Source organism: Poecilia latipinna, unplaced genomic scaffold, assembly GCF_001443285.1.
Source record: "Poecilia latipinna isolate Pla-1442-1.1 unplaced genomic scaffold, P_latipinna-1.0 Scaffold689, whole genome shotgun sequence".
NCBI classification, from domain to species: domain Eukaryota; kingdom Metazoa; phylum Chordata; class Actinopteri; order Cyprinodontiformes; family Poeciliidae; genus Poecilia; species Poecilia latipinna.
In genome coordinates, this window is record NW_015113305.1 from 95,879 (window position 1) to 110,647 (window position 14,769).

Here is a 14,769-nt window from a genome sequence, read left to right on the forward strand (position 1 = left end):
CTGCATAACAAAAAAAAAAGGGAGGCAGTGCAAAACAAAGATGTTTCTCAAGCCACTGGAAAACCTTTCTGCATTTTATGAATTTTTACTGGGATCTTATGTGATAGAACAACAAAAAGTGTTGCATGATTTAAAATAAATAAATAAATACTAATTCAGATTAGTGTGCACAAAGACACAAAACATGATTTTTTGTGAAAGCTGTGGTTTTATGAAGCAAAAATATAAATGCTTGGCCATACTGACCTTTGTTACCTCTTAATTAAATAAGGAAGAGACTGACTCGGATACACCAAATTTTTCAGAAGAAATGGGCAAAACTCCAACCAATTTTTGTGAGAAGCTTGAGGAAGGATACCAGCTATCTTTCTAAAGATTTTATTGGCTCTAGTGGCCTTTATTTGAGAATGCTTAGAGAGAGAAGTGGGTAATGAGAGAGGAGGAAGACAACAACTATGGTCATCAGGCTAGGACTTGAACCTGTGACAGTTGCATCAAGAACTAAGGCCTCAATGTACGGGTCATGCTTTATCCCTGCACCCAAAGACAATTCATAAAGTGTTAAAGGCTCTACCAAATATGAAGGAAATGTAAGGTTTTGAATTTAAAGAAAGTGCTGAAGGTTTTGTTCTCTCATTATTTTGCCACTTAGTTCTTCTGGGCAATTTTAGCTAACAATATTAGTCCTGCAGTCAGTTCTGTATAACTGATTCTTAGATTTTGAATGCCCTGTACTTTTCCTTAATCCACCAGATTAAAATCTTCTTAACCCCCTCCACCAAAAAAAAAAAAAACAAAAAAAAAAACATTTACATTTATCATTCTGTGAAGTAACCAGTTCAGCTTTTCTTTCCCCCGCAGTCCCACTGTGGATTACATTGTCGCAGTTCCTTCCACTCAAAGGAAAGGCCTACCACATTTTAAATCAATGGAATATTGATCACCTCATTTGGAACAAATTGCTTACCAATGTAACTTCACAGCTGATTCACTATTCAGTTAAAACACGCACACTATTGTCTGACAGACTTCTCCGTAGCCGAGGTCATAAAACGACTTTGAAACTTGGTAATTAAATGACACGGAGTCAATTTCTACATAAATATGTCTTTTATTTGAAGCACAATCTCAACAGCTTTATATAGCATGTTCATTTTCAGTCCTTTGTCTTATCTCTCTACTACAACGTCTTCAACAAAGCAGAAATAATCAATAAACCAAATAAACAAAAGTGAGAGTCATTATTCTAGACCAAAGCAAACTGATGCGAGAGTCCATCTATGTGATATGGAAAGACACAAACAGTCATTGTGTGTCTTGACATCAGGATCTCCACAATAAAAAAAACAAACAAAAAAAACCATTACAAATAATTAAATAAATGTACACAAAACTGAACAAGAACTCTCATAGGTCCTCGTATTACCCTGAGCTCTCCAAAACACATTTTCCAACTAAAGTTTGAGCCAGAAAATGCTAGAAGTGTCTTCACACACCTGTGTCACAGTACTATGGCTCTGTTGTACCAAGCAATAAGGCCGCCATGATGGTGTGACTTTTTTTTTAACCTGGCTTTACATGAAGAATGTATTTTTTTTTTCCCATCTGTGCATTTGTACACACAGGTTGTGTTCCAGGTACCAAAGCTTATAACAGGGACAGTTTTAAAGCAGACCACCCAGTGAAAAGTGTTTTCCCTCATTACAGCTTCTGCTCACACAGCTCTAACTCCAGACCAATGCCTTTGAGTGGGACGAGTTCAGCTGCACATTTTCATAACGCTCTCCGTTTCCCTGAAAGCAGAAGCAAAAGTGTTTATTCTGCAGCTGTCTGAAAGCTTTTATCACGGTGAGACAACTCTCTGTGTGTGACGGTGCTGCGACTCTCACCTTGGACGCTATCGCTTTGAGTTTGCCGAACAGAGAAGGTTTGGTATACACAACTTCATCCTCCATGTCTCCTTCATTCTCTCCCTCCATCACAGCACAGCTGTCAGCGGCCGGCATCTCACACTCCTTGTTGGCAGACATAACCAGCCGGGAGTACTTGTACTCCAACCTTCCAGAGACAAGCAAGAGAATAAATATCAGATAAGCAAGTGTGTCCAAAATGAGCAGCTAATGTGACAACAGGGAAATGAGGAACAAAAGGAAAAAAAGAAACAAGAAGGAGCAAAAAGCACAGAAATGATTAATGAAAGCACGATGAAAAATAAACATGAAAACTAAATGACAAGGAAACAAAGGGAAGGAAGATGAGTCGAAGGAAGAGAGACGAAAAGAAAGTAGGAAACAAGAGTAAGCAGAAATTAGAAGATCTTTAAAAGAAAAAGGAAATGAAAATGGAACAAAAACAATAGGAAAATGACAAATGGATTATGAAGGAATGGTAAGCAGAAAGAACAAAAAGAGGAAAATGGAAAAATAGCAAGACGAAAGGAAAAAATATAAGATAATAAGAAAGATGAAACATTAAAACAGAAATTGATAAAAGAAAAGCAAAAAAGGGAAAGAAATCAATCAATCAAATTTTATTTGTATAGCACATTTCAGCAGCAAGGCATTTCAAAGTGCTTTACATAAGTTTAAACAGTGAGAAAAAAATAAAAAGAAAGTAATAAAAAGATAAAAAGAAAAGATCAAATCATTCTGTTGGACTTCCTGTCCATTCAAGTTATATGACAATCTAAGTTAAAGACAATCTAAGGGAAAGAAAACAGTTGAGTGAAGTCAATTTAGGAAAAAAAAAAAGAACATGAGGGAACCGCAACGAACAAGGATGATGAATAATGAACAAAAGGGAAGAAAATACAGGAAAATAAAGATCGAAAGAATCTTGAGGGAACGTTGACAGGTACCGTTTATTCTTCTTCCAAAAGTAGCAAGTGAGGCAGACGAGCAACACGGCAGTAAAAATCCCCGTCCCCGCACCAAGATGAACCCAGAACTCCATACCCTGACATGGCACAGTTTTCTTATCAGGCAAGGTTACGCCACCTATACACAGCTTCGGCTCAGTCCACACATACAGCATGTCCTGAGGAAGAACAAATATATTTAAAGAATTACGGAAAGCCAGGACAGGACCCTAAAATGCACAGGCTTGGATTAAAACTCTGTTTCATTTTTCTGATGTACATTCTTTAGCATCTAAAGTTGAATTTGTCTGACTAAAGACACACACATGCACACACACCTGTTGTCCTCCTTTGCAGACTCCCTCTATCAGATGATAGTCTCTCACTGTGCATGTAGGACAAGCCCCTGAACTCTCCCAAAAGAAATGAAAGGTGCAGCCATCGCATGTTCCTTCAGGGCACCGGCTGAAATGGCCAAAACAAGACCATGTTACTTCTCCAGCAGCATTACTCTTCAGTCTGTGACCTTAACAGCAATGATAAAGGTCAGAGGTATTGCTGGAAATAAACTGCAGCAGCAGAGAAAAGCAATACCTCGGAACAGACAGCACTCCTTTAGTGCTCATATCGGGATTACAGCGAAGAGTCACCACTGTGCTCCGACCTGATTCACAAGACGAAGTTCCCTCAAAAGATCTTAGGAGAAAAAAATAATACAGAAGAAGCATACTTTATATATATTGAGTTTTCGGAGAAAAAAAAAAAACAAAACAAAAAAAACATCTGATATGACAAAAATACCTGAAGAAGAAGTTAATATCAGGCACTTTCTTAGACTTCTGAGGAAACAAGTCTGGTCTTGCTTTTATTCCTTCAAGATTATCATCTACAGTTGCACCTGGGCAAAAAAAACAACAACAACTACAACATACATTTAGCCCTGCAGGCAGCAGATCATGGTGTCTTTCTGCATGGAGTTTCTATGATGTTCCTGTGAGTGTGTGGGTTCTCTCCAGGTATATTAGGTTAATTAGTTACGCTACATTTGTCTTAGATATTAGTGGATGTGTGAGAATGGTTGATTGTCCTGCGTTTCTGCGTTGCCCTGTGACTGACTGGTGACCAGGGTGAACGCCGCCTCTCACCAAATGACTGCTGTCGATACACACCAGTGGCTCCATGACATGGATAAACAAGTACAGACTACAGGTGGATTGACATTATGTGCAGATTGAGTTTTCATTACACTTTCATTTGTATAGGGGCCTATATGCAAATGCATTTCTGTTGGCTTTTAAAGGGGGGGAAAAAAGGGCAGAAGGAAAAAAAAAAACAAAGAAAAAACAGCAATTCTATTTATTCTGACTGCCGCTGGTTTTCACACTAAGTAATTCAATGTTCACTTACCAAGAAAGGTGTCAGCCAGGTTAATGGACTGCGAAGAGAGCGCCGCGTGGAATCCTTGTCTGCTTGCTGGGATTATCGTTGACTGACAGATGAAGGTCTTCACAGCGCTGGATCCCTCGGCTTTCTCGCTCTGGGAGCTGGAAGCCGACACGTCAGTGGTGTTGTCTGTGCACACCGCCATGCGATCCTTAAAAACAAGAGGAAAGGGCAAAAGGAATCCATCTGTGAACAAAAACCTTTAACTGATTGCGTTTATTTACACTTTGCGGGGGCTTTTCTGTGCACACCTGTCCTCCGCACAGACTAATGTTGAACATGTGAAAATACTTGGTTCCCTTGGAGGTAAACTTTGGACCATTCATGAGCGATCCTGCTGAGCCAAGGGGACTGAAGTCAAAGCTTAGCGTGACATTGCCCTCTGTGTGGGTAAAGTGGCAGTCGCTGTAACACAGCCTGTGGTCCTGGGAAGCACAGACACGGTTTTTATGGTTAGTTTTTTCCCCCTCTGGCGTCCTAAAATAGGGAAACAGCATGATCCATAAATCTGCACCGCTTACAAACCTTATCGCTGCGGCTCGCTGGCCCACAGGCTTTGCAGGCGTCAGAACCCGGCGTTGCGTGCGGCTCGAGGTAACTGTTGCGAGGACACTCTAAGCACTTGCTGGTGAGTGTGTCTATGTAATGTCCAGGTGGGCAGGGCACACATGCTGAGCTGGAGGGCTGGGTGCTGAGGGCACAAGCCCTGCAGCTGGAGGACACGCCATCAACCGCGTTAGTCACAGTGATGGAGAAGATGCGCGCCACATCATTGACATACCGACGTACCTGAGGGAGCAAAACAGTGTCAGAGGTCCTCCATTGAACCTTAGTTGTGAGACAAACCTGTATTATTAATTATTATTATTATTGTTGTTGTTGTTGAGACCCATAAATGTAATATCTTTCTTCATAGATTTTTGTGGAAACCAGGTTATATCTTTAGAAATAAAAGTATGTGATGACAATCTCCCTCCTTAATCTCCCTCCATATGTGGTGTCTTGAATATATCATGAAAAAGAAGAGGACTTTAATTGTAAACCAGTAATATTATCCATATCGGTGACCTGAGTATAAAGCTGTGTATTCGTACTTACATCTGAAGGTTGGTTTGTCCTCTGGAAAGCCCACGTGTAGGAAACCGCTGCATTTTTTGACATGGTGTGTGTGTAGGTTTGTCTTTTTTGTGTTTTCTCCCACGACTGCACAACCGTAGTACTCTCCCTGTTGATATCCTTAAAAGTGAACATTAAAAAAAAATAAATAAAAAATTACTCTGCAAGCATAAATTTATGCATTTACAGAGCAGCGAAGCTGTGTTGGGAGGCGCTCTCACCATCATGAAGTAGAACTCACAGTCTGACATGCACGAAGTTTCAAACTCAAATGTGATGCGACCAAATTCTGTCACTGACTGGCTCGACTCTGATGTAGGGAGCCTGATGGTCAACGCAAACGGAAACAGGTGGAATCGGTCACAACGGAGAGCTTTGGGACAACACAATATGACTGCACTCACTTGAAGCCGGGAACATGGATGTTAAGGATGAGATAATCATTATCAGAGCTGCCGGCTCCACTGTGAATATGATCTCTTGCTGCTTCCCAACCTGAAATAGTCATCAACAAGACATTAGTTTATCTTATCTGGTTTTAAATAAACAGCTGCAAGAATGTAGACGCTTGTCATTTTTCAAAAGGGTTTGGCTTGAAATGGTCACTTGGCTGTCTTGAGATTCCTTTAAAGGTTGTGACATTGTTTCGTTCCTGTCCCTGTACCTGACCATGAAATCATTTTATGAGTGTTTTTGTGACAAAACGAAAATAAAAACGTGGGCAAAAAAATAATAGTAAAAAAGACATAGCTTATTTCTCTTATCAGTTAAGCATTGTTGATTAACTATTGAGATTAATTATCAAAAAGTTGCTAAAATCTCACCTGTAGTTAAATTGTGCATTATTTTCTGAAGATTTTAAAAGTACAGCATTTCCGTTTTGCTGGACTTCCCTACTTTGTCCAGCTGGCTCTTATAAAACATACTAGGACCCAAGATCTATCAAATGACCTCAACACAATGATCTGTAAAGAATCATTAATTGTTATGAAGCACACGTGTCGGAGTTAGCTCCTTTTCTATAACCTGCAAAGCACAACAGGAAATCACCAAAACAGGAAAAGTATGAAATGTCCAAAGGTTGAAATGACCAGCATCCCAATAAAAAAACACAAATGTTAAAATGGTAAATTAAATAAATAAATTTAAAAAAACTAAGTTGACTACAATGGGAAACCTTAAAAGACCACAGCGAGTTTGATATTTGTATTGGACATATAATTATTATGATTTTTTCTTTTTCTTTAAATATTCCTAAAAGTTACAGGTTTTATTCACTGGCATTGTTCGGCCATGTAAAAACCCAGAGATGATAGACTTAATTAGTTTGTAAGAAAATCCAAAACCAGGACACCATGGGACGGGTAATGTTGCTTTTCTTTCACAGTGTCCAGCAGCTGAATCAGCTGATTCTGCTCTGCTTCATACCAGAGATGTCTGAGGTGGCAACAAAAAAAAAAAAAAAAAAAAAAAAAACATACAAGCCAAATCACAAAAAAGCTGCCATTTCAAGATCAAGTAGATCTTAAAAAAAGGACTATTTTAAGAGAAATTCTAGAAAATTTGGATCAATAGAAGGCAAATCTGAAGAAATAAAGGAATATTTAGCCATTTGTAGAGCAATTAAACTTATAAGCTTGTACCAAAACAATAAACTACCAAATTCTACTAACCTAAATAAATTCAGAGGCTCAAACCATAGAAGGGGCGGAGTCTTTTTAAACACAAAACACTAGATTAAAGACAGCGTGTTAGACCACCCACCATTCATACGGTCACATTTAGTGTTGCCCACGTTGAAACAGGAGGTCTTCATGTTAGACGGAAGAACATTCCACCATTTATACTCGTAACCCAGGATGGGCTCAGTACCAGCTGGACACCGACTGCACGCTGGAAAACGAACAATGTTAAAAAGTATAGCTAAGATAACACACACAGGATGACGGTGGGAAAAAAATAAATAAAAAAAATACACAAGGTTTTACGTTTCAGTCCGTCAGAGTACGTCCCGGCTGGACAGGGGGAGCAAGTGGCCGTGTCGTTGTTATAGAAACCAGGGTTACAGGGGGGGCATTCCTCCTGTTCGCCACTCTCGGGCAGCGCTTCTGCTCCAGAGATGCCGTCTAGACAGATCTTGGGCTCAATCCACTTATATATGACCTGTGTCTAACGTTACGTAAAGTGACAAAGATCTCAAAGTGAGATAACGTAACACGCCCACTCAGCATGTTTTGACAGGTGTCATCTTGTCCCTCACCTTGCCTTCGTGGTCACATGGTGTGTGAATCTGGAAATAGTCCTTTTTGGAACATGGAGGTCTGTTCTTGCACTCAGACGATCCTTCCTCTGTCAGGTAAAATATGATTATCCAAAGCAGAAGAATTAGAATGGGGAAAAACTGAGAGAGAAAAAAAAAAACTGAAAATTTTCTACAAGGATATGTTATATGTTGCCATAAATTCCTGCTAAATAAAATTTGATTTATTTTTTAAAATTAGATTGATAATGAACTGATTAATCTCTATCCTCAAAATTCTACAATAAAAAGCCCATTATGACAATGTGGAATAATGTTTCTATGTTTTACACATTTGTTAAGAATAGAAAACCAAGAAATTACATTTACACAAGTATTCGCTGCCTTTGCTTAATACTCTGTTGATCCACTTTTGGCATACGATGGCACGAGCTCGGCACAACTATGTTTAGGAAGTTTCACCCATTTTTCTGTGCAATACTGCTCAAGCTCCATGAGGTTGGATGAGAGACGTCTGTGCGGCAGTTTTCAGATCGCTTCAGAAATGTTCAATTGGACTCGAGGCTAAACTCTGACGTGGCCAGTTCAGGACCAAGTCACTCCTTTGAGACCTCGGCGACTGCTGAAAAATGCTGAACTTCATGGCAAAGGCAGTAAATATCTTAATAAAGGTGATTTCTTAGTTTTCTATTTAATAAAAAAAAAAAAGAAAGAAAAAAAACTTTGTTATGGATTAAGGCAATGACATAATATGGAAAAAGTGAAGCAATGTGAATACTTTTCAGATGCACTGTACAATATAAAAACTCAATTATGTTGAGTCGTTTTGTGAAGCAAATCCCTCAGTCAAAATTATATCTTAGGTTTTTAAGCACTTTACATTCTGAAGCACAATGCTTACAGTTTCCAAGAACCTCACAATGTGGATACAAAGTGTAATTGCTGTGACAGAATCATGGTTGTAGATTTATTGTTTAAAATCCTGGCTTTCAATCTAGAGATTTCAGTAACTTGCACTGGCAAATGCTCCATGTCAACTCAACACAGCTGCATTTGATGATCTAATGGGCCCTGGTCTGCAGTGGAAAAAATGGCCAGTGAAGATAAAAATTCAGGGAAAATAAGAACTAAAAAAAATGTGTCACAGTCAAAATGTATCTTCAGTCGTTTTCTGTGCTTCATAACAGTGCAGTGATTGTCAAATACTGAAAGATTTGTGTGTGCCTAGCATGCCATACCTGCATACTCAGTGGTAGTGTTGCATGGGGTGCATGAACTGGCTCCGTGGCCAGAGTAGGTGTCCCGAGGACAGGATTCACATGTTGAGGAGCCCGGAATGCGACTGAAGCTCCCTGGCTTACAAGGAAAACACTCCGATGTGTATGCAACACCTTTTGGATAAAAAAAAAAAAAAAGACAGGTTGGGGGGGGAAAAAGGTAATATTGGATTTGTTTCTATAATTTAATTTAATTGACTTTTTCTACACAACCAAAGTGCAACCGACACGGACATTATCACTCTTCTCTGACCTTCAATTTGAATGTTTTTCAGCAGGACAGGCTTCACAACACTGGACCTCATAACAACACCTCCTGTCCTCCAGTACAAGATGTTGGTGCCAGATTTCAAGTTCACCTAGAATACATGTTATGTATGCATCATCAGCTTGCCATAAACAAAGTCTGTGTTTAGAGCAAACACTTTAGGTTTTCTTAACAAGGATGGTTAAATTGCTGAAATAGATTGACTTTTTCATGCAATACTTGTGGTATCAATTCAAATGGTTCGAAAGTGTTGACAAATTAGTAGAAGCACTGTAAATGACATGCTATGCTGCCACACAATCTTCTCGTAATGAATGCCTAACACCACATTCCAAAAAAAAAAACCAAAAAAAAAAAACCACTAGTTCAACAGATACATTTGAAACAGGTTTAAAATGCTTTTGCTCACACTCAACAATTTGAACTAAGCACTATGATCAACCCAAATGAATTATCTGGTTTTATAATCTGTGTGGAAAAATACTGCAAACAGCCTTTTGTAACTTTAGTATCCTCCTGTGTACCAGGAGGCTTCCTGCTTGTATCCACCCACGGTTTGCTACTCAGAGCATTTATTTTAGAAGAGCCGGGCAAGCGGCCAAAAACACCTACCGTGTGGGTTCCCCATTCTCCATGATTGGTGAGCTGGAGCCACTTTGTATTACTTGACTGATCCATCTCCTGACACTGGTCATTCTGAATCTGCACACACACACACAAAAAAAGAAAAATCAGTAGATAATACTCTGGTTCTGTTATTAGCAAAACGTCTTGCATAATTAATACCAATAAGATTGAGACACGCTTGTACTAAAAGAAAGAGCTTGTGGGTTACTCACAAAGAATTCAAACAGCAGACTTTTATCAGGATACTGATACTCAAAGCTGACATAGCCCTGCTTTTTCAAGTGAACAGCATAAATAAGAGAAACTGTACACTCGTCCCTGTTGGATTCAAGATAGTTTCCTTGAGGCACCCAGGAAGAACTGTAAGTAAAAGAACAATGTGAGTAAAAGTGCGGTGTAGGTTGCGATGCAGTTTTTTTGTTTTGTTTTTTGTTTTACTTAGTAACCTGTTGCAGGTAGGTTGGGCATCTCTTTTGGGGTCGTTCCCCAGAGAAGTTGCCACGCTCCTGAATCCAGCAGGCATGGTATCCCATTGGTCAAAGCGGATACCGCTGCCGAGGGAGTAGCTTCCTGCCGCGCACTGGGTGCACTCCTGAGCAGACATCTCCAGGAACTCCCCAGCTCTGCATGAGAAGGCTGGGGAACACAAAAAGGGACACGAAATGAGACGACGAGGAAGAAATGTTCAATAAATAAACCATTTCTCAGCCTTTTTGCCCTAAACTATGTTACATTCAGATACCCTGAGACAGACTAAAGCTGACAGACAAACAGTGGTGCAAATCACTGCTGCACTGCAGCGATGGAGGAACTTAATCCTTACATCCTGTTACACACCGTGTCTGTCTCTGTGCTATTTTCCCCAGAGCCATCAAGTCGTGGTGCCTGGGTTTGTTTGACAGTGTCAGCTTTTCCTCATACCTGATCTGGCTTACTGACAAAACAATGGAAGCCAACAGCGTTTTCGGGGAAGTGTGAGAAAGATATGCCTCTGACTAGCAAGAGTGAGTGAAAAGGCTTATAGGCGGCATGTTTCCACTTAATCAATCTGATGACATTACCGGGTGAGAATTATGCCAGCTCATGTGGATCCTATGAACTGCTGTGAACACAAGAGACGGTTGACCTCTAAGTAAAATTAATAGACAGCTGGAGAAGGGAGAAGGAAACAAAAACAAAACAAAACGAAAAGTAAGAGCCTTCCTGCACTGCAGAAACATCTGACACCATAAAGGCATCTCTTAGAACATTTTGTTAGCCTCCATTCCGTGCAGCATAAAGAAAAAGAACTAACAAGGTTCATCTCTCCTTATCTGACATATGTCAGTGCAACGTTACAAAAGATTATGTTTGAGATAATTATCAAGACAGTAGTTAAGTTATGCAACAACACAGGATAAACAGGTTGTAGATGTATCCAAGACAATGCCTGCATGACTACCCTGCTCAACATCCACATTCATTGCATAGCTACATTCAGGCTTCCTGGTTCCACTGTCAAACGCTTTTCACGAGGGCAACCTCCCAACAAAAAGGATTTCAAACTTTTTTAAATGTCAGGGCAGATTGAGAAAAGTTGTAACATTTCTTACACTTCTGTCTGTAACATGGAGCTATGTTTAACCATTTCGTTGAAAAAATTAAATGCAATGTTTCTGTTATGAAACAACCCAGCTTTTATCGCTGCTACACAAATATAAACATATGCTTTAGCGTCAAACACAGAGTAATATGTTACTCCGTAGCCAGTTGCCTGAGTTAATTGTAACATGTCTTGCGTTAAATTGCAACATTATGACATAACCTTGACCTTAACCTGCCAATAACCACTGGAGAAAGGCACCAGCTCCCCATCAACCTACAACAACAATAAGCTGGTATAGACAATGGACGGATAAACAGATGCTGCTAAAACATTAGCACTGATAACTTGCATTACATATAATTACTCTCACACAAAGGTAACATGATCTTAGTTTGATTAGCTTATCATCAAAACCTGAGATGGCGCCATAAATAGATACTAAATAGTAACAATACTAACTTGCTGGAGGCCAGGCGTTCTTCTATAAAGACACAATCTGGCCACATAGTAACGGACAAAGCACAAATAATATAGTTATTTTTCTGGCAAATGCAACAGAGCTACTGTGTTACACTTTATGCAGTAAAGATGAGGGATGATAAATTGATAAAACTGTAGACTCTCTAATCAACCTCATAAATATATACTAAAATATAGTCAAAAACAAGTGTTAGCATACACGCCACGTGATCCCAACTTACTGCACTCTGTGCCCCTCACGGGTTGTGGTAGTCCGGTGCAGGACCCGGGATTCTGCGGGATGGCCACTCTCCACCGAGATCCTGTGCTGTCACACTCTGTGTACTCATAATAATAGTCAGTCTGTAAAGAAAAAAAGAAGAAAAAAAAAACAGAAAGCATCTGCATAAGAGATCACACAACACAACATCAAACAAAGAACCAATCGGGGGCCAAGGCAGGTCATCACTGTGAGGTGGTGGTGGTGGTCGGGGGGGAGGTATTCACACCCAAAGGAGAGCGCTGAGTCACCTCACTGTAAATATCCGGCAAGAGAGTGCTGCTGCAGTCGCAACAAACACTGATATCACTTTCCATGTCCACTTGGCTTAGAAGAACCCTAACAAGACATGAGTGCCTGCTCTGGCTGCTATCTGTCCAGCTCTGACCCCTCCTCAGGCTGGGACACATAACATACTATCTCCATGCAGACGGCAGTGGGGACAACGGCATTTTACCAGGAACTGTTCTGTCTTTGCAAGAACAAAGAAGGGAGGCCTACTATTATAATTCACCACAGCAGATAAAGCTGGGAATAGCTTTGGTGCCGTGAACAGCACTAAAGTCAAATTACATTGACAATAAAGGAAATGTAGCACATATCTGAGGCAAGATACCAAAAAAGATTTAAATTGTTTTTTTTTTTAAAGTAAATCAGGATCATGATTTGTGCTACTGTGAACCCTAATCTTCTCTTTTTACTGTCAGTAGTTGTAAATAATCACAGATTTAGAAGTTTTTCTCTTTAAAAAAAACAACAACAAAAACAACTCGGGGTGCATCAATTGCAGTTTTCTGGTCAATCGCCGATTACCAATCTTTTAAGAAGCCTAACCTGCCGATTCCAATTTTATCCAATACCAATTTTTTTTGTCTGAAATGTTGATCAATATAGCCAGAAAGCCGCTGAACTGGCAATGGAGGGGTAAATATTGCTAACTGTAAAGATGCAGACATGACCTGGTAGGCCAATCTATCAGTCAAACAGTTCTCACAAGAGAGCAGAGGTTTATTTTAGACCTTTACCAATGTAGATAAGATCGGTGGATAAGACTGGCTTCACATGTATAAATTGGCCAATCACTGATCTCTCTAAATCAAGAAAATCGACACAAATAAATCGGCTGGCTGATAAATCAGTGCACCCCTTACAACAACTAGCTAGAATTTTGTATAAATTAATCAAGCTTACTTCAGATTAAGTTTGTCCCATATGAAACAATACATCATAGTCAGTGTTTCTTTTTATTCTATTATAAATGATGATTTCATTAAGAGAAAATCTATCCTCCCAGAAACAAGCTCCCATGCTAGTTTTTGTTCTTCTGATTTTAGCCTTTAGCCTTGTATTTTGTAAAAAAATAAAATAAAATAAATTAAAAAAAAAAAGAATTATGGGAAATTCATGGAAGTTCAAAGTGTTTTCTTTTCAAAAAGACATTTGGATAGTGATATAATCTACATCATCCTTCAAAAATCAAGGTCACTTTAGAGAATTAAAGGCCATAGAGCAAAGGTTCATCTCCTCTGTTGGAGGAGCAACATTTGAGCCAATAATTTAGAAGAATGTTGCCCCCATCTGGTGCCGTTATGTGTGTCCGTGCTGCCAGCCTCCTCTGAGGAGGTGTTGAGGGAAACCAGAGCCACAGGGAAGGAAAGGCCAGTCCATGCAGGAAACTGATAACAGCCTGAACAGCTCTTACTGGTGAAGTTCAACACACCCCAGACCTCAACGTGGATGCATGCTCTGTTGAACAAAACCACTGCAATCAAAGCGGCACGGTTCCCCGGCCATCTGGTGTAAATCGATAGCAAGGGTCTTACCTTAAACACATCACCATAAACCAACCCGGAAATATGTCATCATCGTATTAATCGTTTTCGCTCGTCACTTGATTTGTTTAGCCACTTAGTCAGCGCGTCTTCATGCTTAAATGCCAGGTTTGGCATCACTATAAATGCCCAGAAGACAACCGCTGTTTTCCTCACCTCAGTACACTGCCGCTGTCCTTTGGATCCGTCAATGAAGAAGAGTGTGTAGAGGATGAGAGCGCATCGGACGACGAACCGAGCCGAGGACCGCATTGTGGATCATGGAGAGAAGCATCAAATTTAATTTTTGAAATGAAAACAACGATCTCGATCCAGTAGGACTGCTTATAAAAGAAATCAGAGGGGTAAATGCTTGCTCAGCCACCCCTCGACACCTGCTTCTGTCGCCTGTCTAGATGGCAGATAGTCAGCCCGGCCTCTCCACCTGCGATTATCCTCAGATTGTGTGCGCTCCAGGGGCTGGCTCTCATCTGATCCGAGCAGGGCTCTGCAGAACACCACTTCCGCTCGTATGTCAAAATAAAAGCCGGATAAGTGCGCACAACAAGGATTACTCTTATTTTGCAAACTAATACCATACTGACCTGCCAATTTGAAGTATAACTAACCTTACAAACATCGATGTTGATGTTGACTCCACAATTTTCCTGAAGAACCAAAATTGTGATAATGTATTTTGAAAGGAAGATGTCGTACGAGGCGCGTTTGTGTTGACTTGATGAATCTGCATTTTCACATTGTGAGCGCTTTGGGTTGTTTTGGATA

At 40.0% G+C, this 14,769-nt stretch overlaps 1 protein-coding gene across 1 annotated transcript; it reads right to left on the reverse strand.

Moving 5' to 3' along the window:
- Positions 1-1,091: 1,091 nt before the first annotated feature.
- elapor2a (endosome-lysosome associated apoptosis and autophagy regulator family member 2a) lies at positions 1,092-14,439 on the reverse strand. The gene is made up of 22 exons (XM_015044715.1): positions 14,161-14,439; positions 12,135-12,255; positions 10,295-10,484; positions 10,061-10,208; positions 9,834-9,923; positions 9,207-9,312; positions 8,915-9,067; positions 7,677-7,765; positions 7,405-7,585; positions 7,181-7,309; positions 5,821-5,911; positions 5,638-5,740; positions 5,399-5,536; positions 4,826-5,089; positions 4,552-4,725; positions 4,265-4,451; positions 3,659-3,755; positions 3,452-3,553; positions 3,196-3,322; positions 2,858-3,036; positions 1,890-2,058; positions 1,092-1,793 (listed from the first exon to the last, which is right to left on the reverse strand). Exons 1-22 carry the CDS (start codon positions 14,254-14,256, stop codon positions 1,725-1,727), a joined length of 3,003 nt encoding a protein of 1,000 aa, XP_014900201.1. The 5' UTR covers positions 14,257-14,439; the 3' UTR covers positions 1,092-1,724.
- Positions 14,440-14,769: the final 330 nt, after the last annotated feature.